Source organism: Thamnophis sirtalis, unplaced genomic scaffold, assembly GCF_051295495.1.
Source record: "Thamnophis sirtalis isolate CommonGarterSnake01/CBP01778 unplaced genomic scaffold, rThaSir2_p1.2 scaffold_11, whole genome shotgun sequence".
Classification (NCBI taxonomy): Eukaryota; Metazoa; Chordata; class Lepidosauria; order Squamata; family Natricidae; genus Thamnophis; species Thamnophis sirtalis.
The window spans coordinates 66,366,259-66,390,038 of NW_028261391.1; the positions used below are offsets into that span (position 1 = coordinate 66,366,259).

At 42.6% G+C, this 23,780-nt stretch overlaps 1 protein-coding gene across 3 annotated transcripts in view; it reads left to right on the top strand.

Annotated features, from left to right (window-relative positions):
- DOCK1 (dedicator of cytokinesis 1) overlaps positions 1 to 23,780 on the top strand; it is a 457,702-nt gene that overhangs the window by 342,416 nt on the left and 91,506 nt on the right. For all 3 annotated transcript variants that reach the window (XM_087725976.1, XM_087725977.1, XM_087725978.1), the window contains exons 34-35: positions 11,993 to 12,078; positions 12,219 to 12,375. In XM_087725976.1, the coding sequence (XP_087582102.1) occupies positions 11,993 to 12,078; positions 12,219 to 12,375 (243 nt within the window). The remainder of the gene's footprint in view (positions 1 to 11,992; positions 12,079 to 12,218; positions 12,376 to 23,780) is intronic.

Below are 23,780 nucleotides of genomic sequence, written 5' to 3' on the forward strand. Positions count from 1 at the left end.
GCTTGTTGGGGGCAATATGCTGACTCTCTGTAAACCGCTTAGAGAGGCCTGAAAGGCCTATGAAGCGGTATATAAGTCTACTGCTAAGTCTACTGCTATTGCTAGTTGGGCGCGGTTTTGTCATTCGCCCTTTTGTCGGGTCACGAAAGAATGCAATAGATATTCTCTTGCTTATATTATTACTCTTAATGAGGAGCAATGGACAGGTAGTAAAACTCAAGAGCTGAAAGCATTTTGAGGCTTACTTCAATAGCAACTTTGAATACTGCCTTCTAATTTATATCCAGATTTTAAAGAAAGGAATAAGCCCTTTCTGCTTACTTCAAATTTAACCCTCAGAGGCCTAGCAAGATGGCTCACGCAGTATGGAGCTTGTCCAATGTCTCTGTGATGTTCAGACAGCTCTCAAAAAACCACAGCTTTGTTTTTAGAGTTAATACATACTGTTTGACCCATCAGGTTGAACATTGCCGAGGGTAATTTAGAGGCTGGATACAATATTGACAATTCTTCCTTTTGCTGTAATTGTGCCACTGTGCCACATTGCAATAAGAGAGGTAAGGCAAAGATATCATACTGTCTGTCTAGCCCTGGCTGGTTCAACTCCTCATATTTATTACTTAATAGAAGAGATTCATTTCCACTTATGTTTGTGGCTCCTTTTGCTGGCAAAAGCTCCTGTAGCTTGTATTATTGAAGGCTCTTTGCTATCCAGAACCAAACCCAAGGCGATTCTTCTTTACGTCTGCAGGCAAGAGAATGCATATCTAAAAGATATTGTTCAGCTAAACAGCTCCCTGTACAACCATGGAAACTCTAATCACTTAGGCAGAGAATGTAAGAGATAAAGCTAACAAAATTAAGACTCAATAAAACAAAAGGCTTCCCGTAAGAACCATAGCCATTGCAGAAGAAGCAGCAAAACAGACGAAAACAACTCCATCCCACCCCCCCACCCCCCAAAAGAAAGGAAACGCTTACTCTCACAGGAGTATGTACTGTACGCAGGTCATTGGTGGGTTTCAAAAATTGTTGGAACCTACTCTGTGGGTGTGGCCTCCTTTGTGGGAGTGGCTTGCCAACCATGTGACCGGATGGGAGTGGCTTGCTGCCCATGTGACTGGATGGGAGTGACTTGCTGCCCATGTGACCGGATGTGAAATTACGAATTAGTACTTAGGTCAGTCCAAGTAGCTATTGAGAAGGGCGAACGACAAAAGCGCGCCCGACTAAACCGCGGTGACAAAACCGCGAGTTCTAAAGCGCGCCAACGAATGAGCGGTGAAGCGTGCTGAGAATAGCGCGCCGACAGAAGCGCGCTGTAAACCTAACCTTAAACCTAACCCTTACCTTAACTTAAATCGCGCTTCTGTCTTCGCGCTGTTGTTGCCGCGTTGATGATGTCGCGTTGATGACGTTGCGGTTTTAGCGCGCTTTTGTCATGTGTGCATTTGTCGGGTCACGGCCCCAGAACTGAGTTGCACCAAAAAGCTGTGTGGTTCTGGGCCTGTTTACTGCTTGCAGGGCAGCTTTAGACAAATTACTCAGGACCCATTCTTATGACTGCCATCCCACTTCATGGTTAAGTCATCGCACTTCAGATTCTCCCCAACTGGTTCACATGACTGGTTGCAGTGTCCCATGGTCATGTGATCATGACTTACAATGAAGAATGGATTCGCTTAACAACCACACCATTCACTTTATGACTGTGTTGACTCGCTTTATGTCATAAAAACACTCATACTGTGGTCCTTCCGCTTGGCCGTAACAACTTAAAATTGAAATTCCAAGCTTCGTATGGTCACAGGTCAAAAATTATTTGTATCAAAGGATATTAGTTAATAGCAATAGCACCTAGACTATGATTTCAGCTAAAGAGCTGTTGCCCCCGTCTTGAATGGTATGACTGTTGTGTGTTTTTAAATTATGTATTGTTATGTATCGTTTATTTTTTATTTTTTGTCTGTACCCCCCCCCTTCCCTGATTTGATTTGATTTGTTAGCCGCCCTGAGTCCCCTTCGGGGGGAAAGGGCGGCATATAAATATAATAAATGAATGAAATGAATGAAATGAATGAAATGAATGAAATGAATGAAATGAATGAAATGAATGAAATGAATGAAATGAATGAATTTCATAGGTGTAATTAATTTGATGGCATGGAAGAACAAAGTCCAATGTATTTCAAGTGTCATTTTATTTTTGATAATTTATTATACCACTTCATATTCCTTTACAGCCCTCTCTAAATGGTTTACAGTGTCAGCACATTGATTCCAACCAGGGGTGGGTTTCGACCGGTTCGCACCGGTCCCTGCGATCCGGTTGGTCGCCGAACCCGGAAGTAACTTCCGGGAACGGCGAAGGCCCCCCCCCCCGCGCCCGCGCGCGCCCGCACACCCGCGCCTGCTCCTTACCCGTTTTTTTAAAATTTCGCGCTTTCCACGCATGCGCAGAACGCCTGCGCAATCCTCCAGGAGCAGCTGGAGCATCGCGCAGACGCTAGTGCGCATGCGCGCATCACGTGCGTGCGTGAGGACGCCGCGTGCGTGCGTGCGTGAGGACGCCGCGTGCGTGCATGCGCGCGCCGCGTGCGTGCATGCGCGCGCCGCGTGCATGCGTGAGGACGCCGCCGGCCTCGTTCCAACCGATCCGGTTGGAACGGGGCGAGAAACCCACCCTTGATTCCAACAATCTGTAAAAAATCAGGACAGCTTTCATATGTGAACTGTAACCAATCCTAAGTCATAGTTGTACATTAAGTAACACTCAGACAACCGTTCATGTATTCTTGACTCATTTCTGCTTGAACAAGTAAATTGCAAAAATAAATTGAAAATCTCTGGTAAAAAGGAAAAAAAAATTAAACATGACTAGATAATCCAAACGTTAAAGCAACCCGATTTCGATACATCCTGTTGAGTCAAACCATGGGGTGTAATTATTTTATAAGCTATTGCTACAATAACGACTAGTTATGATGGCGCATCATGTATTTATCTGCTCTTAATTATTAAATGCACAATATAAAAACAATTTGTGTGAGACCATACCAGTTATTTTTATTTTACAGCTCAGCTTCACAAATGCTTTTGATAAGTTGCTGTACATATTTCGTACTAGCCAAATGGTGATTTAATCATATAATAGATAAAAATTTGGCAATCAAGTTCTGACCAGCACCACACAGCTAAAAAATAAAATAAAAAATCAGTATCTGGCTTGTGTTAGATTTCATAGGTGTAGCAAATTTGATGGTATGGAAGAACAAAGTCCAGTGTATTTCAAATGTCATTTTACTTTTTATAATTTATTTGTGTAGCAGCTGGATCTCTTGTTATATAAATAGAAGAGTTTCCTGTTTCCTGCCTAGGTGGCGCAGTGGTTAGGGTGCAGTACTGCAGGCTACTTCAGCTGACTGTTATCTGCAGTTCAGCGGTTCTAATCTCACCGGCTCAAGGTTGACTCAGCCTTCCATCCTTCCGAGGTGGGTGAAATGAGGACCCAGACTGTGGGGGCGATGTGCTGACTCTGTAAACCGCTTAGAGAGGGCCGAAAGCCCTATGAAGCGGTATATAAGTCTAACTGCTATTGCTATTGCTATTGCTATTGTCGTTTCTCTTGCATGGCAGAAGTGGGTTCCTACCAGTTCGACCTGGTTCGGCCAAACCAGTAGTGGAATGCCAGCCTGGGTCACAGAACTGCTGGTGACCAAGGCTGGCCGTGCCCCCGAATTGGGTCTCCGGTCACCGCCATCACCATCTCTTTTTTTTTTAGTTCTGCGCATGCGCAGAACAATTTCCATTGAAATGTGCATGCACGCACATAAGCGAACCGGCAGTAACGCCAGCTAGAATCCACCCCTGTTGCATAGGCTCAGTTTTATGTTTTAATAAGGTATCAATCTTCTTTGGTAGAGATCGGTGTATCTATCCAAGTTTGTTCATTTGTTTGTTTGCTCTAAAATATTATTTGATGTGCGTGATGCTTGTATTTTCTTGGAGTATAAGCAATACTTGAAACAATATTCATTCACTTTTTAACCTCTGGGTTTGTTCTGCTTTTGAAATTGGAAATCTATTACTGAATAATGCAAAAAGAAATTCCTTGAGCAAAAGAATTTGTAATTAATTTTTTAAAAAATCTAAATGTAAAATAGTATTTATTGTGAATAGTATTTCGTTGACATTCGTCTTATTTGACATTTTCCTCTCTGCCTCATGTTTTAATTTTTTCCTAAAATGCAAAATTTGGGCCAGAAAATGCTTTGCTTCGAGTGTAATAATTGCTAATGGACTATTTGCAGTGTGAAAAGATTTTTAAAATTCTTATTGAAATCTACTACGGGAAATCTAAAATATTTCATTCTTTCTACTCTCTTGTAATACAGCCAGAAGGTTTTTTCTTTTTATTATTTTCAAAGTTAGCAATTGTCCCTCTTACCATCTTGTCAAATTTTATCATTAGTTATCTGTTCTGATCCCCCTCCATCCGGTCAGTCACGCCAACACAAGCTTACTGTTAGCCATGCTTTATTCAGAGACAAGACATTGGCAGCAACTCAGACTCCCACAGATAAGAGATACAAACAAGAGCTTTTCCAGCTTAGTATAATGGTTGTGTCCTGCAAAAGGTCTCCTCCCAAAGTCTCTTCTTATATACTCTCTTGGAAGGAGCCAAATCACAACCACCTGGGTCTAATTATCTCCTCTGAGTCTGTCTCCATAATTGCTGCCTTCGCTTCTCCGCCGTTCTCTGCCTGAAGTTTGAAGTTTCATTTTATTTATATGCTGCCCTATTCCCTAAAAGGGACTCAGGGTGGTGAACAACTCCAATGGGAAGGGGAACATGCAAATACAAAATAAACGTTTAAAATGACCAACAACCACACTTGTCGAGAGGGGAAGGGAGCTCATCAACCCCAGGCCTGCCGACACAGCCAGGTCTTAATGGCTTTTCAGAAAGCCAGGAGAGAAGTGAGGGTCCGAATCTCTGTGGGGAGTTTGTTCCAGAGGGCCGGAGCTGCAACAGAGAAGGCCCTCCCCCGGGTCATAGCCAGATGGCATTGGCTGGTGGATGGAACCCAGAGAAGGCCAACCCTGTGCAATCTAATGGGTCTTTGGGAGGTAATTGGCAGCAGGCGGTCTCTCAAGTACCCAGGTCCAATACCATGAAGGGCTTTATAAGTAATAACTAGCACCTTGAAGTGTATCCGGAGACCGATTGGAAGCCAGTGCAGCTCGCGGAGGATAGGTGTAATGTGGGTGTATCGAGGTATACCCACAATCGCTTGCGCGGCTGCATTCTGGACAAGTTGAAGTCTCCAAATGCTCTTCAAGGGCTGCCCCATGTAGAGTGCATTGCAGTAGCCTGGCGTCAGGGACAAACTCCCTTTGACTTTTACCACTGCTCCATGCCTCAGGTGCCTCCTGGTGGCCAACCAGCCTCTCTGGTCCCTGCTCGGAGTCTGAACCCTGCCCAGGGTCCTCCACATCTTCCAGAGCCGACTCATAGGGTCCCTCGCTATCGGAGTCCATCGGCAGCTCCAACGGCTCCTGCTGGGCCACAACAGTTATCATTTACACAAAAGGAATGGTTTAGAAATGTTTCAGTGCTCAATAATTAAATCTGCTTTCTATTTAATTAAATTTTGGCCTTAGTCAGTAGGAGCAAGTATGTCAAGTCAACTGACCCATGAATTTTTCAACATTTATATTTAGAAACAGTTCCAAATGTTGATGAACCTTTTGTAGTAAATCCCATTGTCTGTTACAGGGTCACTTAGAAGTAGCAAATTGGACAAGTAGATTTGTATAGTTGGGCCTCATATCTTTGCAATGTCCTACAAGGTTACAGAACATCATAAAATTTGGTAGTATTATGGAAACAAAACTAGATCAAGCTGTTAAGCGCAGCCTAAATTGCTGAGATAGTGAATAAAAATTCAATTAACTTCATACTCTGATCACTGAAGATACCTTGTAGATTTTTAAGCATTTACTTCACTTAAGCAAAGTGAAGTGACTTACAACTTCACCACACGCACACACAAACATATTCATGGATCAGCAGTTCCCAGATTGTGAACCTTAAAATATAGTAAGGGAGAAAGGACACCTGGGAAGAGATAGGTGATTTCTTAAAAGGTGGGAAATAAAAAAAAGCTATTCCAAAAGTAAGAGGGGAACGTAATAACAATAATGACACAAACCTCATGCTATAATAAATCAAATTAAGAAAAGTGCAGAATGCAATGGCAAACCTGCAAGAGGAAAGAAAACAGAACAAAGTAGAACAGAAAAGTAAATGAAAAACACCGGGTTTTATTTAAATTGTGAAAAAAAAAAGATATGTTTCATCCGACTTTAGAATTATTACCCTTTCCAATGACTGCCTTTAGACTGAGTAAGGGCAGGGGTGGGATTCAGCCAGTACACACCAGTTCAGGCGAACCAGTTGCCCCAGCAATCAATTGGCTCCACCCACCTATTCTATTCCGTCCTATATTTCATTTGTTTGAAGCCCAGCTGATCGGCGCGACAGAGCATATTGCCGTGTCTGAGCTGTTTTACTCGCTGGGGCTGCAGGACAAAGTAAGGTAGTGCTGATTTCAAATGTAATGTGTGTGCGCGCAGCGAACCTGTTGTTACACCGGTTGAATCACACAACTGAGTAAGGGGGTGTCACGGCTGCTTCACTTAATAACCAAGAAAGAAACCACTCAACTCCATTTTGCAGAATTAAGAGTACTTTTACTGATTATAAGTAAATAGAAGCTAAGCAAAGCTGGATCTGAGCAAAAGCGCGCGAAAGCATTAGATATCAAAACATGACCCATTCCCCTCCCCTTGGTAACCCCATCCCATAGTCCAATCCAATATCTCCACAGCTGTCAGGTGGGAGACATATTCAAAAATCATCATCAGGTTGGTATGGCGGACAGTTGGCCTTGGCGGGAAACTCCCCTCCTTGCCACATGCGCAGTAGATGGCGAGAACAACTCCCAATTAACAGTCCTCCTGTACAGATTATTTCCCCCACCCAAATACCATGCCCCCCCTCCCCGTTTCAATGGCAGCCGAAAAGCAAGCAGCAAAACAGAGGCTGACGGGGGGGGGGGGTCATATTTACAGTTCCTAAGGCTATTTGCTTAACACAGTCGGATCTCTTTACCATGGGTTCTGGCAGACAAAATCCAAATAACTGGAATTGGATGTGCCTTTGCACCGTAAAAGGGATTAACAACCTTCCTATTGGGTAGGCAAGCAGCAGAGCATATAGAGGAGAACAAAAGGAGTGGTGGTGCTACTAGTCCACATGACACAAGACGCAAACTTCATCCAAAACATGCATTTTGATTGTGGACTCCGTCAAGGATAGAGAGAAGCTTCCTTTCCCTGATAAGCTGCATGAGCTGACATAAAGTCACAGAAAGATACCTGGCGCTGTTTTGTGTCTTCCCAAGACACATCTGCGGTCTGAATAGTGTTTGTTTATACATGGGATATGAGGGAGATATTTAAAAATTTTATGAGCTTAGATGCAATAGGCTCCGCTGAGAATTTTTGATCAATTGAGCATGTTGCTGGTGCAATTGCTTGCAGAAATATCCTTAAGCAGCCTGCAGGGAATATCAGCAGAGAGATGAATTCAGTGCTATCAGGACTCAGATAGTGCAAACTTGGCTTTTTCAGCAGCCTGTCCCCCCCCCCCCCAGCTTCTTCCCAGCTCAGAAGACTAAGTAGGTGTGGGAGAGCGAGGCTGTTATCTTCCTTTTGAGCAATTCATGGCATTCACATGGCATTCACTCCGAAACAGACACCAGGATTCACTGGGTTAAGCATTTGCATTATGCAGCCATCTAATACTAAAATATCGAACCTGGCTCCAAAGTCCAGGAAACCATTAAATGACAGGAAAAAAAAGATCTAGGGAATGGGTAACTCATTGCTGTCACCTTGTGCTTATCTGGATTTTTGCAACCCAGTTTTTATGTGTGAACTGCACGGATTACCTAGTTATGCAGGAATGCGACTGCTTGTTGCAAAACCATTTCTCACTAGCTTAACCTAGGAATACATACAACGATATTGTGAACCTCCTCAGGATTTCCAGCTCCCACACCCTATTCCTTTTTTTTCCTAACCTGTCAAATGTGTGGCACACTGTAAGTATATGCCACACAAAATTACATTTTAAGAGAATTTTTAACTTGCGGATTTTGGAGAAGATTATTCCAGATCACGATGATATTGAGAGAAAGTGTAATGTCTGAAGAAACAATTTCTGGTATTCTTTGAAAAATTGCACCCCAGCTAAGTAATTTTTTTTTGCAATGAAATGAGAATGAATTCTTTCCGTTAAGTGGGTTTCCGTGGGTTAGATATATGTTTGCATTGTGCTAAAGGCATATTTATGACATACATTTATGTGCTTGTGTTTTTCTCCCCTGCAGTGTCCGATATATAACTGCTTTGAAACCTGTTGATGTTGCAGGTGTTTTAGGGCACACATACAGTCAAATTCATTCTGTCCTATGATTAGGAATTAAGAATTGGTGTACTTACAATATAATTTCATTGCTAGTACCTATTGTCCCACTGCATTTATCCATAATTCTTGGTATTGGTATTGGTATTTATCCATAATTCTTGAATTAGGAGCCGAGGTGGCGCAGTGGTTAGGGTGCAGTACTGCAGGCCACTTCAGTTGACTGTGATCTGCAGTTCAGCGGTTCAAATCTCATCGGCTCAAGGTTGACTCAGCCTTCCATCCTTCCGAGGTGGGTGAAATGAGGACCCGGATTGTTGTTGGGGGCAATATGCTGACTCTGTAAACCGCTTAGAGAGGGATGAAAGCCCTATGAAGCGGTATATAAGTCTAATTAATAAAATAAATAAATAAATAAATTACAATCTTTTTCTACCACACTGGTGCTATATTTTTTTTTAAAAAAAGAGCTTCTATTTGTTTGGTTTTGGTTATATGCTCAAGTAAAAGTGACTTTGCATGGTTAAAGTACTAAAATGCAGGATTATTTTAAGTAGTTCATACTTCTAATGCACAAAATGTTTCTATATCCCAAACCTCTAATCATTTATAGCAATAGCAGTTAGCAATAGCAGTTAGACTTATATACCGCTTCATAGGGCTTTCAGCCCTCTCTAAGCGGTTTACAGAGTCAGCATATTTGCCCCCAACAACAATCCGGGTCCTCATTTTACCCACCTCGGAAGGATGGAAGGCTGAGTCAACCCTGAGCCGGTGAGATTTGAACCGCTGAACTGCAGCTAGCAGTCAGCTGAAGTGGCCTGCAGTACTGCACCCTAACCACTGCGCCACCTCGGCTCTTTTGAGTTTGAGTTATATACATTATATACAATTTGCATAATTTCTTATTTTACATGTACTTGATCTTTTATTATAGTATGAAGATGAAACTTTCTTTGTCAGTGGCAGGGATATCAAAAGCAAAAAAAAAAAATGGGGTTCAGAAAAGATGAAATGTGTTTGTCGTCATTATCTCTAAGAACAGACATTGGGGAGGGCAAAGATGAGAATTAGAAGCAAGAAAAATTCAGTAATTCAGATAGCCATAGCAATAGCACTTAGACTTATATACCGCTTCATAGTGCTTTACGGCCCTCTTTAAGAAGTTTGGAGTTAGCATATAGGCCCAAATAATCTGAGTCCTCATTTTACCAATCTTAGAAGGATGGAAGGCTGAGTCAAGCTTGAGCCAGTGAGAATCAAACTGATGGCAGTTGGCAGAATTAGCCTGCAATGCTGCATTCTAACCACCAGAGCAAGCCATTCTAATCATTTAGATCTATTCCTCATGGCTTATAGAAGATCTTTAAAGACATCTTTATTCGCAGGATTTCCAACCCTAGCTAAGTTTATTGGCATCCATCCAGTGGTGGGTTTCAAAAATTGTTTGAACCTACTCTGTGGGTGTGGCCTCCTTTGTGGGAGTGGCTTGCCGCCCATGTGACCGGATATGAAGATGCCGACGACACTTGTCAGATCCACCTTAAATTACCTCACACACAGCACTGGCATGCATAAGAATATGATGTAAACTTGTTTTTTAAAAGGCATCTTTGGTTTGCGTTAAAACAACTTCAACACCCGCAATGTTCTGATTGCACCACAAACGCAGTAGTCATCCTCACCTTTCACAGAGGCACTGAGTTTTATAAATATGAGCATGATAGTGTAGAATAATCATATCCAAGGACCAGTGGTGGGTTTCAAAAAAATTTGGAACCTCTTCTGTAGGTGTGGCCTGTTTTTTGGGTCCACTGGTGGAACCTCTTCTAACCGGTTCGGTAGATTTGACGAACTGGTAGGAACCCACCTCTGCATCCATCTCACAAGAGGGTTGCTTTATTACTATTAAACTATTGTACTGTTATTTTTTATAACACTGATTTATTTTATTGCTATGTTGCCGCCCATTCAGATGTTTTGAGTTGGTCTGCAAAACCCTGTAAAATAAATAAATAATTCTAGGTGGCTGTTAGTTTTTTGTACCTTAAATTCCTATGCTTCTGTTTATTGACTCTTTCTGCATCTCTTCCCATGACTATCCACAAAATAGACCTCACTATCATTTTATGGCCATTCAATTGTTTTGACAGTCTAGTGACATTTTTTCAAATGAAGGTACATACAATTGATTGCTTTCGGAAGCGCATGTGTAACTCTCAGACTACAGGTAGCTCACAGCCACTTTCCACTACTAATAGCCGGGAAGAAGAGAGCGGGGGGGTGGGGAGACTGAAGAAGGAGGAAATTAAGAAAATGGGTTATGCCTGCAGAAAAGCCTTTTCTGTCTAAAGCATTACACAGAAAAACTTTATAAGTCTGGAAAAAGATTTGGCTGTTTCACTGATTTTAAGGGAAATGCTTTATACACACTGATGTTCATTGCAAAGCAACAACAATAACAGTAATCCTCTTCATCTGCTGGAAAAGGATTCTGACAATCTGTTGAACTGATTGTTTTAAGTTCTTTTTCAAATTACGATCATGTTAAAGCCTTATTTTAAGGTTCCACCACAAAACTGCGGACGACAAAATCGCGGTCGACGAAAGCGCGTATGTGACGTCATCACAGAGCGACGAAAAAGATCGAAAAATGTAAAAATAAAGCTAAAACCTTCCCCTAACCCCCCCAAACCTAACCCTAAACCTAACCCTTAACCTAACGAAAAACCTAACGCTAACCCTTAACCTAACGCTAAACGTAACGCTAACGCTCTAAACCTAACCTTAACCTAACCCTAACCCTAACCCTTAACCTAACGCTTACCTTTATGTGAATCGGCTTGCTGTAATTTAATTTTTATTTCAATTTTTCGATCTTTTTCGTCGCGTTGTGATGACGTCACATACGCGATTTCGTCGACCGCGCTTTTGTGGAACGCGGTTTTGACGGGTCACGTATTTTAAACCTCATTACTAGCTGTTTTCTGCCTCGTCTCCTTCCCCTAATGCAATGACTTTTAAGTTCCTTGGTTGATGTATCTGAGGTGAGCCAAGTTCTGTAGTCTTCTAAACAAATGTGAATGTACTTCATCTAACCAAGCAATGCAATTGGCAATGCAGCCTAATATATCGTCCATAATAATGCTTTCAATTTGCTTGCATTTGTAGCTATTATAATTATTGTGAAGGATAGAGTGTGCCTGCCTTGAATATGATTTCTTGTCTCTTATTACTGTAATTAACCGTCTTATTTAGATTTGCTTTAAAAAAAAAATCACCTAAGCTCCATTTAACAATATGGCCAAACATTTCCAAATGCTCATATGGCAACAGATCATTATATACAAGATGGAGATAGTACTGGAGATGTCAAACTTATTAAAATTCAATCAAACATTGCATTTATTGTAAAGCCAAACAACTTTATAACCTGATCGTTGCTATGATGACATATTTGGAGCGTTAATTATTTATGCCTGTTCTGTTTAATTACAGTTTGAAAATGAGATAATCACAAAACTGGATCATGAAGTGGAAGGCGGAAGAGGAGATGAACAATATAAAGTGTTATTTGACAAAATGTAAGTGCTCATAACAGCTGGATTTATAATGATTAATTAACATTTGTTGATACAAAATACTTCAAATTAGTCTTTCCTGAAGGATATGTTCCCAAGTTTGATTAATAAGATTTATTTATTTTTTACTATCACTTTTTCAGCCTTCTGGAACACTGCAGAAAACATAAATACCTTGCCAAAAACGGTGAAACGTTTGTTAAACTCGTGGTGCGGCTGATGGAGAGACTTCTAGATTACAGAACTATTATGCACGATGAAAACAAGGAAAACCGGATGAGCTGCACAGTCAATGTTCTGGTGAGAAATGAAATGGTTATATGTGGAATCAAGAAGAATTCTATACAATCCCTTTTTTTCTTAGGCTGCCTAATCATATGACTACAATTAAGTGGATAAGATTCTGCCCGCTGGATGTTTCACAAAAAAGTAAAACTTCAGAACTTCTTTTTCTTCTTTAAAACTGGGTGTTTAGAAATCAAGATTAGACAAACCAAGCCTCAATTAAATATATGATTCTGTTTACACCATCATAATTCATCTAAGAAAGCTACTAATAAAAGGGAAAATGTAGGATGATAAACTTCTAACTTTGGCAAAAGAGCTTGATTGGTAAGTAATGCTGCATCTTAAAAGGACATTAGCCTTTGTAGTCACTTTTGTTAAGTGGATTTAGGGGACTAAGAAGTGTGATAGGTTGATGGGAGTTTAAAACATTAATACCTTGGTTTACTGCAATTTTCTAGAAAATAAAGATAAAAGATAAACTTGAGGATATAAATGGAAAACGTAACTTCATACCAGAAGAAAGCTGACACTTAAAACTTTTCAAAACAACTATCTTGACCCCTTCCAGTCTGGCTTCAGACCCGGTTACAGCACAGAAACCGCTTTGGTCGCATTGACCGATGATCTCTGGAGAGCTAGGGATGGAGGCCATGCTTCCATCCTAGTTCTCCTGGACCTCTCAGCGGCTTTCGATACCATCGACCATGGTATCCTTCTGCGACGACTGCGGGAGATAGGGGTGGGCGGCACTGTTTTGCAGTGGTTCTCCTCCTATCTCTCGGACAGGTCGCAGTCGGTGTTGGTGGGGGGGCAGAGATCGTCCCTGAGGCCCCTAACTTATGGGGTGCCGCAGGGGTCGGTCCTATCCCCCCTACTATTTAACATTTACATGAAACCGCTGGGCGAGATCATTCGGAGGCACGGGATAAAATACCACCAATATGCGGACGATGCACAGTTGTATCTGTCCGCCCCGTGCCAACTCAATGAAGCGGTGGACGTGATGAACCGGGGTCTTGAGGCCGTTAAAGACTGGATGAGAGCAAACAAGCTGATACTCAACCCAGACAAGACCGAGTGGCTGTTGTGTTTTCCTCCCAAAAATTTGACCAACATACCATCACTCAGGCTGGGGGGACAAAACTTACACCCCTCAGAAAGGGCCCGCAACTTGGGAGTCCTCCTGGACCCACAGCTGACTTTTGACCACCATCTCTCAGCTGTGACCAGGGGGGGCATTTGCCCAGGTTCGCCTGGTGCGCCAGTTGCGGCCCTACCTGAATCGGGAGGCCCTCACAACAGTCACTCGAGCCCTTGTGATCTCCAGGCTGGAATACTGCAATGTGCTCTACATGGGGCTGCCCTTGAAGAGCATCCGGAGACTTCAGCTAGTCCAGAATGCGGCCGCGCGAGTGATCATGGGCGCACCACGGTTCGCCGACATAACACCGATCCTCTGTGAGCTGCACTGGCTACCTGTCGATCTCCGGGTGCACTTCAAGGTTCTACTCACCACCTATAAAGCGCTCCATGGTAGTGGATCTGGCTATTTGAGAGACCGCCTTCTGCCAATTACCTCCCTGCGTCCCATCAGATCGCATAGAGTTGGCCTCCTCCGTATTCCATCCGCCAGTCAGTGCCGACTGGCGACTACTCGGAGGAGAGCCTTCTCTGTTGCGGCTCCGACACTATGGAACAATCTCCCCGTGGAGATTCATACCCTCACCACCGTCCAGGCCTTCCGCACAGCCCTCAAGAACTGGCTAGCCCGTCAGGCCTGGGGATAAGTCTACTTTCGCCCCCCCCCCCCCCCGAATGCTGAGTGAATGTTGAGTTTTACTGTTTAATTTACTTTTGTTCACATTTCTTTTTGTATTGTCCTACACTCCCTTTCCTCTTGGATTGTAAGCCGCCCTGAGTCCCCTCAGGGAAAAGGGCGGCCTATAAATGTCCAATAAATACCAAAAAATACCAAAAAACCAGATAGCATGGTGTTCTGACCCTCCTCCTCCATCCAGTAACGAAAGCCGAGACAAGCATAAAATGGAATGTCTTTTAATAATAATAATAAGTCCAGACTCTCGGTGGCTGAAAGCCAAATAAACAAACCGATAAGGACTTTGGCAGCGAGTCCTACAAACCTTAGCAGCAATGCAAACAAACTCTGGCAGCAATCCAGCCTGCCAAGTTCGTTTCTCTTTAGTCCCAAATGTTGACTTCTGCAAGAAGGGCATGGCACAAGCAGTCTCTTTTATAGTCTGGGAGAGGAGCTTAATGACCATCAACTGAGCGTAATTACCTCCTGTAATTACGTAGTTGTTCTTGATGCCATTCGACGGCGTGCATCCCGGAACAACTCACAGGTGGTTTCTGGATCACTCTCTCTTGTCTCCTCCCCACTGATCCAAGGCTCAGGTGCCACCTGGTGGCCAACCAGTCTCTCTGCGCCCTGCTCGGAGTTGGAACCCTGTCCAGGGTCCTCCACATCCTCCAGGGCCGAATCATAGGGCCCCTCGCTGTCGGAGTCTGGTGGCAGCTCCAACAGCTCCTGCCGGGCCACAACAGCATGGTAAACAGGTGTACTATTGATTTAATTAAAGTATCACCTCTGCATTTAACTGCCACGTCAAAAATCCTTTTCCTTGGTGTCTGAAGGCTGCCGTAATACAGGCAAATGATCCATTATGAAAATGAGCCATAAAAATGATCCATATACAGAATGAAACAGAAACCTTAAACCCTTTATAAAATACACACTAAAGTGGGCATGAAGTTTTTTAAAGTGGAAGTCTGTTGGCTCTTGTTGACATGGAATATCTTCTGGGATTATTTATTATGGTCTTCTAGGAATTAGGCTACTAAATCCCTGCAAACAGTCATAAACTCATGGGGCCAGAACAGCTTCGAAAGCTCTTTATCTGTCATCCCTCTTGTGGGTTATACATCAGTTGGGGGGGAAAGAGAGCATAAAACTAACTTAAACAAGAAAAATAGGAAAAAAAACATCCTTTGGATTTGGTTTCCCCCCCCCCCAAGAAAGTACTCTAAACCAAAGTTAGGAGTATATATTATTAAATGACTTTACAATTTTATAGTTCCAGCCATTTACCACATGTTATAACAACATCACAATCATCATTATTATTCCTAAATCAAGTCTCTTTGGTGAAGGTTATGGACAGTAATCTGCCACACTGTTTCCATGGAGACTTTTTTTTTTAACTTGTTGCTCTCGAGCAAAGAGATAAGGACTGGACAAACATCTGGATGTTTTCACTTCTAGTCTAGAACCTTAATCACTATCACAGCTTGGCTCCCCAGAAATTTATTTATTTATTTGTTAAGTTAAGACCAATTGAGTGGTGGGTTTCAAAAATTGTTCGAACCTACTCTGTGGGTGTGGCCTCCTTTGTGGGAGTGGCTTGCCGCCCATGTGACCGGATGGGAGTGGCTTGCCGCCCATGTGACCGGATATGAAGATGCCGACGACACTTGTCAGAACCATCTTAAATTACCTCCCACACAGCACTGGCATGCATAAGAATAGGATGTAAACTTGTTTTTTAAAAGGCATCTTTGGTTTGCGTTAAAACAACTTCAACACACGCAATGTTCTGATTGCACCACAAACGCATTAGTCATCCTTACCTTTCACAGAGGCACTGAGTTTTATAAATAGGAGCATGATAGTGTAGAATAATCACATCCAAGGACCAGTGGTGGGTTTCAAAAAATGTTGGAACCTCTTCTGTAGGTGTGGCCTGCTTTCCGGGTCCACTGGTGGAACCTCTTCTAACCAGTTCGGTAGATTTGACGAACTGGTTCTACCGAATAGGTGCGAACTGGTAGGAACCCACCTCTGGACCAATTCCAATGTCTTATGGGTAATTTACAAAATTAAAAACAAACCTCATAAAAACAGAAACATTAAGTCAAATAGGCAGCCCAATTAAGATACTCTGTTAACAAAAACCCACAAAACAAAACAGAGACCATTAAACAATGAGAAAGATAGACCCCAGGTCTGTGACCAGAGCCAGATTTTCAAAGCTTCCTTGAAGCCCAGGAGGGCTCCACCCTTATCTCTGAAGGGATGCTCTTGTAGAAGACGGGGCTGCACCTGAGCAGACATACTTCCTGGGTCCCACCAGCTGGCAATATTTAATGGAACAGAGCTAGAATGCACTCCACTCTGATGGAAGCCACTGAATGGACAGAAACTATTGATCTCTCCAGTATCTAGGCCCTTATGCCGTTATGTCAGTATAAACCACTTCAAAAGAGATTTAAAATTAATTTTAATTTATTTTGCATTTTTAATTAAAATTATATTCTGGTAGGGAGAGATCCTGATTCTATAAATTATATGAATTTGCGGTTCTCAAACATCGGAAACAGCTAATACATTTATTTTGGTTGCTCAGTCCCTTTCTTGCATTAAGTCATTAAGTTCAGGTACATAAATTCTGCAGACTTCTGCAGTACATCTTCTGCATAACCCTTTCTATTTGTAGAATAGCTCTCTCTCTCTCTCTCTCTCTCTCTATCTATCTCTCTCTCTCTCTCTCTCTCTCTCTCTCTCTGTCCCTCTCTCTGTCCCTCTCTCTCTCTCTCTTTCCCTCCCTCCTCCCTCCCTCCCCCACTCTCTGTCTGTCTGTCTCTCTCTCCATCTCCCCCTCTCTTTCTTGCAGGGGTAGGCGTGCAAAAAATGATTTATTTGTTTTTTTTCAGCCTCTGGACTCATTGCTTGAAGTATTTTATTGGCATTCAGTCCATAAAAGGGATTATCATTAATGAGAGCTTATTTCTTTGATTATAAACAAGTACTTGGTATAGTTTTTCTTTTGTTTATCTTCCTGTTTTGCTGCTATACTTCATACAAAAAAAAATCTAATTCCTAATTTTTATTAGTCCTTTACTCCATCTATCTGGATTGCTTCTCCAAAAGTTACTTAATTTCACCTCTACCTTACAAATTGACCCATTGTGGAGATCAGAATCCAGCCTGGAAAAGAAAAGGAAAATTATTCTGGCTGGATTCTTAAAATATACTGGAGCCCCTTTGTTGTTTCATTAGCAAATATGGACTATGTATTACTTTTTTTTTTGTAATTATGGTATACATCCTCTGAGCATCGGCAAACTTACTTATGTGCAATGTATGTGCTTTCATAGAAGCACATTATGTATGCTGTGGATTAATGCACTGTTTCTCTAATTTGTGGAATAACTATTTTTAACACACAAGGAAATTTATTTGCGCATGCACATTTAGAAACCCTGGGGAATCATCAGCGTAATAGGCACTCACATTTAAAACTTATAGAGAAGACAGGTGCTGAAGGACTACATGATTGAAAATGTATTTTATAAGCATCAAGAAGTTTTTTCATTCTGTAGGAGAGAAAAGGCTGGATTTGTGTAACTGCCTTTTGCATGTGCATTACCTTCATGAATTTATTTATTTTTAATATCATGATTTCAAAACAGAAAAATAAAGGGGGACATCATGTTTATAAAATATTTAATGGAAGGAGGCTAGGATTGGCATATTTGATTATAGTCCAGGTGTCAGCGACCCGCGGCTCTGGACCAGAATGTGGCTCTTTGATCCGTCTCCTGCGACTCCCTGCTGACCTGGTCACACGACCTGCTCTCAGCCCTGAGACACTGGCCTGAACCAGGGCTTGACACTGGCCCGATGCGGTCAGTGCCAGCTGCTGTCCCCTTCATGTCAGCTCAGGAAGGAGGAGAACAGGGAGGAGCAGCCACCACCGGATACAGGGAGGGAAGAGCTCAGGCTCTCCTGCGCAGCGCAGCTGGCTACACACCTGAGCGCACAGTGGCAGCAGTGGGAGAAGGAGTCGCTACCGCCACCACCATGATCCCAGCCCAGGAGGGTATCCTGCTTGTGCATGCATGCACATGTGCATCAGAAAGAGAGAGATGAGAGAGAGAGAAAAGGGGAGAAAAAAAGAGAGAGAAATGAGAAAATGGTGGAGGGAGAGAATGAGAGAGGAAATAGAGAAACAAACGAGAGCGAGAGAATGGGGAAAGGAAGAGGTAGAGAATGAGAGAGGGAAAAGAGGGGGAAACAAATGCGAAAGAGAAGGGGGAGAGAGAAAGAAAGACAGAGAGGGGGAGGAAGAGAGAAAGATGAGAGAGACGAGAGACAGAGAAAAGAGAGAGACAAAAGTGGAAAAAGAAAGAGAAATGAGAAATGAGGGAGGGAGAGAATGAGAGAGAGGAAAAAACAATTGAGAGAGAGAAGGAGAGAGAAATGAGAGAGCTGGAGGGAGAGAAAGAGAGGGAAAATGGAAACAAATGAGAGAGAAAGGGAGAGAGAGAAAGAAAGAGGAGGGAGGGAGAGGAAAAAGAGAAAAAACAAATGAGAGGGAGTGAAAGAGAGGGAAAAGGGAAGAAATAGAGAAAGAGAAAGAATTGAGAAAATGATGGAGGGAGATAATGAGAGAGGAAAAAGAAAGAAACAGAAAGGGGAGAGGGAGAGAAAAATGTGAGAGAGAGAGAGCTGGAGGGAGAGAATGAGAGAGAGGGAAAAGAGGGAAACATGAGAAAGAGAATGATAGAAAGAAAGAGACATACAGAGAGAGAGAGAGAGAGAGAGAGAGGGAGAGAGACCCATTTCCCACAGAAAACACAGCGAACCACAAAACCTAGGTTGGCATGGCTGGGGGGGGAGTCATGGGACTGGGTGAGAGTGATGTTGAGTTGGCTATGCCCACCTAGGTTTTGTGGGCCCTGGTGGTTTTTTTTTTTTTTTTTGTGGGAAACAGGTCCAGATTTGAGTGTTTAAGGTTGCAGACCTGTTGTAAGCTATTTTCTAAAGCTAAAAGTTTGTGACTTTTTCCCAGTTGCTGAAAAAAAATTACTTTCAAGAGGCCAGTGGGGTATCAAGAAAGTATTACAAGAATGGGCAATTATGAAATACGGTATTCACACTATTTTTGAAGGAGAGATAAAGGGATTTATAGGGTGAAAAAAAATATTTTAATTAAATTAAAATTTGTAAAGCGGCCCGATTTATAGCAACTCTGAGTGGTATGCAATAGAAAGAACAAAATTAATAGCAACTATAAAACAAAGATACTGAATCATGGAGAAGGATTAAAAAACAACACTCTCAACATGCAGCATTTTACCAGCCCGCCAGCCAACTCAAAATCTGAAGGAAGAGACAGTTTTCAAGGGCGTATTTGAAGGGGATGAACCCAGGTGCATATAAATCTCAATCAGGATATCACAATGGCATGTGCCACAAGAGAAAAGGTGGGACGATTTAATTGATGGAACCCAAAGCATGCAAAATCTACAAGACCAGTGGTGGGTTACGACCGATACGCCTCAGTATGTGCGTACCGGTACGTGCATACCTGTGCCTGCTGGGAGCACCAGGTACCGTTCGGTACAGTGCTCCGGAGGGCCCTCCCGCCCGCGCTCCTTACCGGAAGTTGAGGTTTTTGGGGGTTCCGCGCATGGAGCGTACGGCGCCTGTGTGATGCTCTGCTGAGCAGCTGGAGCGTCATGGAGGCATCACAGAGCATCGTGGGCGGTAAGTACGCATGCGCGCATGCTGCACATGTTCATGTAGTGGACCCCCAGCCCTGTTGCACCGTTGCAACAGGATCCGGAACCCACCACTGTACAAGACATAATGGGCAGATGCTACAAGAGATAGATGGTCCCTCAATTATCCATGGTCATGAAAGGCTGTGAAGATGATAACCAGCATTTTGAAATCCACCTAATATGTACTAGTAGCCGGTGTAGCTCACAAAGCAGCAAGGTTACATAGTCACACTGACGTGGTCATCATTTCTTATTCCATTGCATTCTGCACAAGCTCCAGCTTCAAATAGTTCTGAAGGGCAGCCCCCTGTAGAGCACATTGCAATGGTTCCCCGACAAATGCGCGCTCAACAAAAGCGCGCCCGACAAAACCATGGCGACAAAACCGTGAGTTCTAAATCACACCGACGAATGAGCGCAGAAGCAAACCGACAACAGCAAACCGCCAACAGCGTGCCGACAGAAGTGCGCTCTAAACCTAACCCTAAACCTAACCCTGAACCTAACCCTGAACCTAACCCTTACCTTAACTTAAATCACGCTTCTGTCGGTGTGCTGTTGTGGGCGCGTTGATGACGTCACGGTTTTCGCGCCACGGTTTCGTCGGCGCGCTTTTGTCGTGCGCGCATTCGTCGGGTCACGCATTGCAATTGCCCTTATGCAAAGTGATGGAAGATTTAATAATTGTTTGGAGTACCTTAAGATCTAAAATTGGGTGCATGTGATACATATCCTGAATCTGAGTGAAGGCCCCTCTGGCTACTACTACAGGAGCTGGGGGGTCTAGGATAACCCCCCAAATTGCACATCAGTCTCAAATAGGGAAGTGAGGTTTCAGTTACAAGTGGTCCAAATACCCAAAGCCACTTGGTTGACCTTGATTCAGTTCCTTCTTATCCAGCCCCCTGCCAGCCTGTATGAAAATTGCCCAAAATTATTGGATCCATCAACAGCTTCTTAATTCGTGGGGAGGGGGACACCTCACATTCTTCAATGACTCCACTGGATTTATTTATTTATTTATTTATTTATTTATTTATTTATTTATTTATTTATTTATTTATTTAATTTATAGGCCGCCCAATCCCGCAGAACTCTGGGCGGCGTACAAAGCGAAGAAAAAAAGAAAAAGGAAAATAGAAAATAATTTAAAATTCACAACACACATTCGTTCTAGTCGGGGCTGGACCTTTCAATAAGGTCAACAGCCCCAGGCCTGCCGGAACAGCCAGGTTTTAACAGCCTTCCTGAAGGCCATGAGGGTGGGTGAGGTCCGGACCTCTGGGGGTAGCTGATTCCAAAGGGTCGGAGCAGCCACAGAGAAGGCTCTTCTCCGGGGGCCCGCCAGCCGACACTGACTGGCCAATGGCATCCGAAGGAGGCCCACCCTGTGGGATCTTATCAGCTGTTGGGAGGTATGTGGCAGTAGGCGGTCTCGCAGGTACGCTGGTCCTAAGCCATGTAGGGCTTTAAAGGTAATGACCAACACCTTAAATTGCGTCCGGAGATTGCAACATCTGTGCTGCTTGATTTTGCAAAATGTTTTGGTATCTGCAACATTGGGGCCCACAGATTGACTACCTACTCTAGAATCCCATGATTAAAAAAAGTTACATTGGACACAATTCAGAATAATATTTGTCTAGAAAGAGCAAATATTTTTATAATAGTCTGTCCTAACACTGAAATAATAGGCTCACACCATCATGTTCCTATTGGCAATTCCCATGTGATGTTGTTCTCTGTCTGTTAATAGAAATTATATATTCCTATCTCCAAAGAATATAACTCAATTATGCAGTCCAGTCAGGCCTCTAATCATCAACCTTCTTGCCTGGATTTGACATAAGTAGATTCACCCTCATCAAGTCAGCTATTGATTTTAAAAAGAAAATTCATGGAGAAAAGTTAGGTGTCATTCCTGGAATTGATAAAATAGAAATAAAACTGAGTGGCATCAACATGTTTATTGCACTGCATTATTAAATCCAGAGCAATTTATGAACTTGTTATGCTAACCAGGAAAATGAAAATAAGCAGAGTGGCTACAAAATGATGCTTCTGATCAAACGAAACCACCATCAGTGGTATCAAAGCACTAATCCAACAAAACAAAACTAAAACATATTATGCTCTCACTTATAGCTAAAAAAATATATGATTTGAATCTTGATAATCTGTCCATTGGAAACACTGTCAACTTAAAATTTGTGCTCAAAGCTGCAGGCCTATAATTGTACATATAGCGGGTTTCTTAGACAACATCACTGCCTAGAAACATTTTTTCAATAGACTGATCATTTATATTAATACAATTCTTTATGTTTTAGATCAGTGGTTCCCAAAGTGGGCGGTACCGTCCCCTGGGGGGCGGTGGGATGACTTAGGGGGGCACTAAGAGGCAAGGGGGGCAGCAGGGGGTGCTAAGAGGCAAGGGGGGGTGGCAGAGGGCAACAGAGCAGCCAGGAGGAGGGGAAAAAGTATTTCTTTTTTTCTAAACTATTTCCCTCCTCTGGGCTCTCCCTTGCAGAGCTGAGCCTAGCATTCAGTTTAAAATCCAGGGCGGGGGAGGTGGGGAACAGAGTAGCCAGGAGGAGAGAAAAATTGTTTTCTTTTTTGCCAAGCTATTTATTTTTTCACAAGGAGAGGAGGAGAGAGGGAAGGATGCAGAGAGGGAGGGAGAGAAAGAGAAGGAGGGAGGAAGGGAGGAAGTCAGAGAGACAGAAGAAGAAAAGGAGGAAGGAAGTGAGGGAAAGAGGAAAGAAGGGAGAGAAGGGAGAAAGAAAGTGAGAGGGAGAAAGATGGAGAGGAGAGTAAGAAAGGAGAGTGGGAAGGAGATAGGGAGAGAAGGGGAGGAAGGAGGGAGGAAGAGAAAGAGAGGAAAGGAGAAAGAAGGAGAGAGAAGGGGAAGAGAGGTGAGAGAGAGACAACTGAACTTTACTTACGAAAAGGTGTTAATTTGATAAATGATTATCAGACTTTGAAAACCTGGTATCACTGGATCATGTTCAACAATTTTGTTGAATTAACATTAACTAAAAAGGTTTTAAAATTGGATTTTGAATAAATGTGCACTTAAGTGTTACAGTTTTGAATTTTACTGTTACTATCTTCCTTCCGTCGTACAAACCGCCCAGTCACATGACCCCCCAGCCACGCCCACCAAGCCACGCCCTCAGAACCAGTAGTAAAAAAAAATTGAATTCCATCACAGGCACTGAGGATCAGTTTGTAGCACCAAGGGGGCGGTGGACTGAAAAGGTTTGGGAACCACTGTTTTAGATCATGGTTCAGTTCTAAAAGGGTGTTTTTTTTTTACTTAAGGAAGAGACAAACAAAACCTAACCTCAAATGTGTTCTCCAGCTAAAGTGAAGTTTTCTAACGAATAATACCAGTGCTGTGGGTGTGCTAATTATGGGAATCATAGCAGGCATAAAGGGGAAAATGTAGTTCTTCTGTGTTTTTAATGAAAAAATATATTCCAGAGGAGGAGTTTTATTTAGTTCTGCATCAGAAAGGAGGAATATATTATTCCAGTAATCTTATAATTATCAGCACTCATCCTCCTTCCTACCTGAAGCTATTTACGTTTTTAGTATGCTCTTTAATTTATTAGATTTCAAGAACGGTTGATTTAACGCTAATTTTAGTTTAATGTTTTAAATTGTTTTTCAGTACATTACGATGACTAGTACGTTGCAAAAGTAAGAAGAGATAATGTATAGGGTTTGAAAGTGTCCTATTGGGGGCCTATGGAGTTCTTGTAGTGAAATGTTTTTAAAAAGCAATGCTTTCATATTTCATAGGTGAAAAAATGAGTTCTAGGAGA